Source organism: Populus euphratica, unplaced genomic scaffold, assembly GCF_000495115.2.
Source record: "Populus euphratica unplaced genomic scaffold, PopEup_1.0 scaffold963.1, whole genome shotgun sequence".
Taxonomy (NCBI): domain Eukaryota; kingdom Viridiplantae; phylum Streptophyta; class Magnoliopsida; order Malpighiales; family Salicaceae; genus Populus; species Populus euphratica.
In genome coordinates, this window is record NW_011500827.1 from 24,078 (window position 1) to 25,398 (window position 1,321).

The 1,321-nt window shown below is 39.4% G+C and overlaps 1 protein-coding gene across 1 annotated transcript in view; it reads right to left on the bottom strand.

The window, feature by feature from the left end:
- LOC105116499 (transcription factor PRE1-like) overlaps positions 1–848 on the bottom strand; it is a 1,575-nt gene extending 727 nt beyond the window's left edge. Inside the window, exon 1 of the mRNA XM_011013893.1 lies at positions 442–848. Coding sequence (XP_011012195.1) covers positions 442–561 — 120 coding nt within the window. The 5' untranslated portion in view covers positions 562–848. The remainder of the gene's footprint in view (positions 1–441) is intronic.
- Between the last annotated feature and the right edge of the window lie 473 nt (positions 849–1,321).

Sequence of the window (1,321 nt, forward strand, 5' to 3'; positions counted from 1 at the left end):
TGTATATATATATATATATATATATGCATAATTCTTCCTTGCAAATTACCAAATTGTCATTATGTTAGTCTAAACCACATGGTACTACGTGTAGTTAGAACATTGACGTATATCTAATGTGGCTAAAGGGTATGCACTAAATTGTCGAAAATAGTAGTTAAGACCATAAAATGTGTTTCGTTCGGTTGGTCCAACTACAAAAACTGTTAAGGTCAATGAGAACATGGATATCTAAGAAAATATTTTCCTTGATGGCCGGGTCATAGCTCAAAATGTCTAGAGAGTGCAATTATTATAAATGTAATACACTATTCTTGTCCAGCATATCATGTGCAGCATTACTAATGTATTTCTCCACTCTATCTACTTTCCCCTACAAGATTTCATATCCCTCCCTTCCCTACAATCCAAGAGAGAAAGAAAGAGAAGTAGCTAACGTACCTTCTCGGAGCGCCTTTGACTAATCTCAGGGAGAAGCTGGCGTAATTTGGAGACAAGGTCGATGATCTGATCATCAGTTATCCTTGGAACACTAGATTGCCTTGACCTTCTGCTAGACATGCCTGCAAACGGATTTTTGTTACGCGTCTGTTTGAAAGTTTGAGTCCCAGCTGGCTTAGGTAAAAGGAAGTATTCTGATGAACCAAAAGAGCAAATGGGAAACGGTAACAAGATAGATATATCGGCCGTAAGAGAAGAAGAGAAGAAGAGATAGAAGGAATGTGTTGAATGTAATTAGCTAGGTAGGGAGGTGAAGAAATGGAGATAGTGATAAGAGAGGTTATAAAGAGAAGGACCACAAGAGCCAGTGAAGAGAGAGTGTGGGAGAAGGAAGAAAGAGAGAGAAGAGGGAGGGAGAGAGAGTACAATAACGAAGACAGTGATGTTGGATGTGATGAAGACAAGTGCATCGAAGAAAGAAGTGGACTAGGCTTGATGTTTTTTCAGGAGATAGAAAGAGAAAGGAGAGAGACCATACACTTCTTCGATGTGTTCCCAACTTGGGGTTTGGTCTCAAGTGGGCTTAGAGAAATATGTTTGTTTTTTGGCAAACAAAGTGGGCCTTTGTGTGTGTGTCTAAATGCACAACACCATGTGATCAGAGGACATTACTCCTCTCCAATCAGGGACTTTAAGGCACTGAATTTCATACTCGAATCACAATTTGCCACATTGAACTACTTAAATACTGTTTATCCTTATGATGTCTCACTCCTATATTTCTGGGCCTTAACTCAAAATTTACCAATCCACTATTTCTTGACATGGCATGATCTCAGTGGCCATTGACCTAGCTGGAGAAAAAAACCCGTTCACAAGG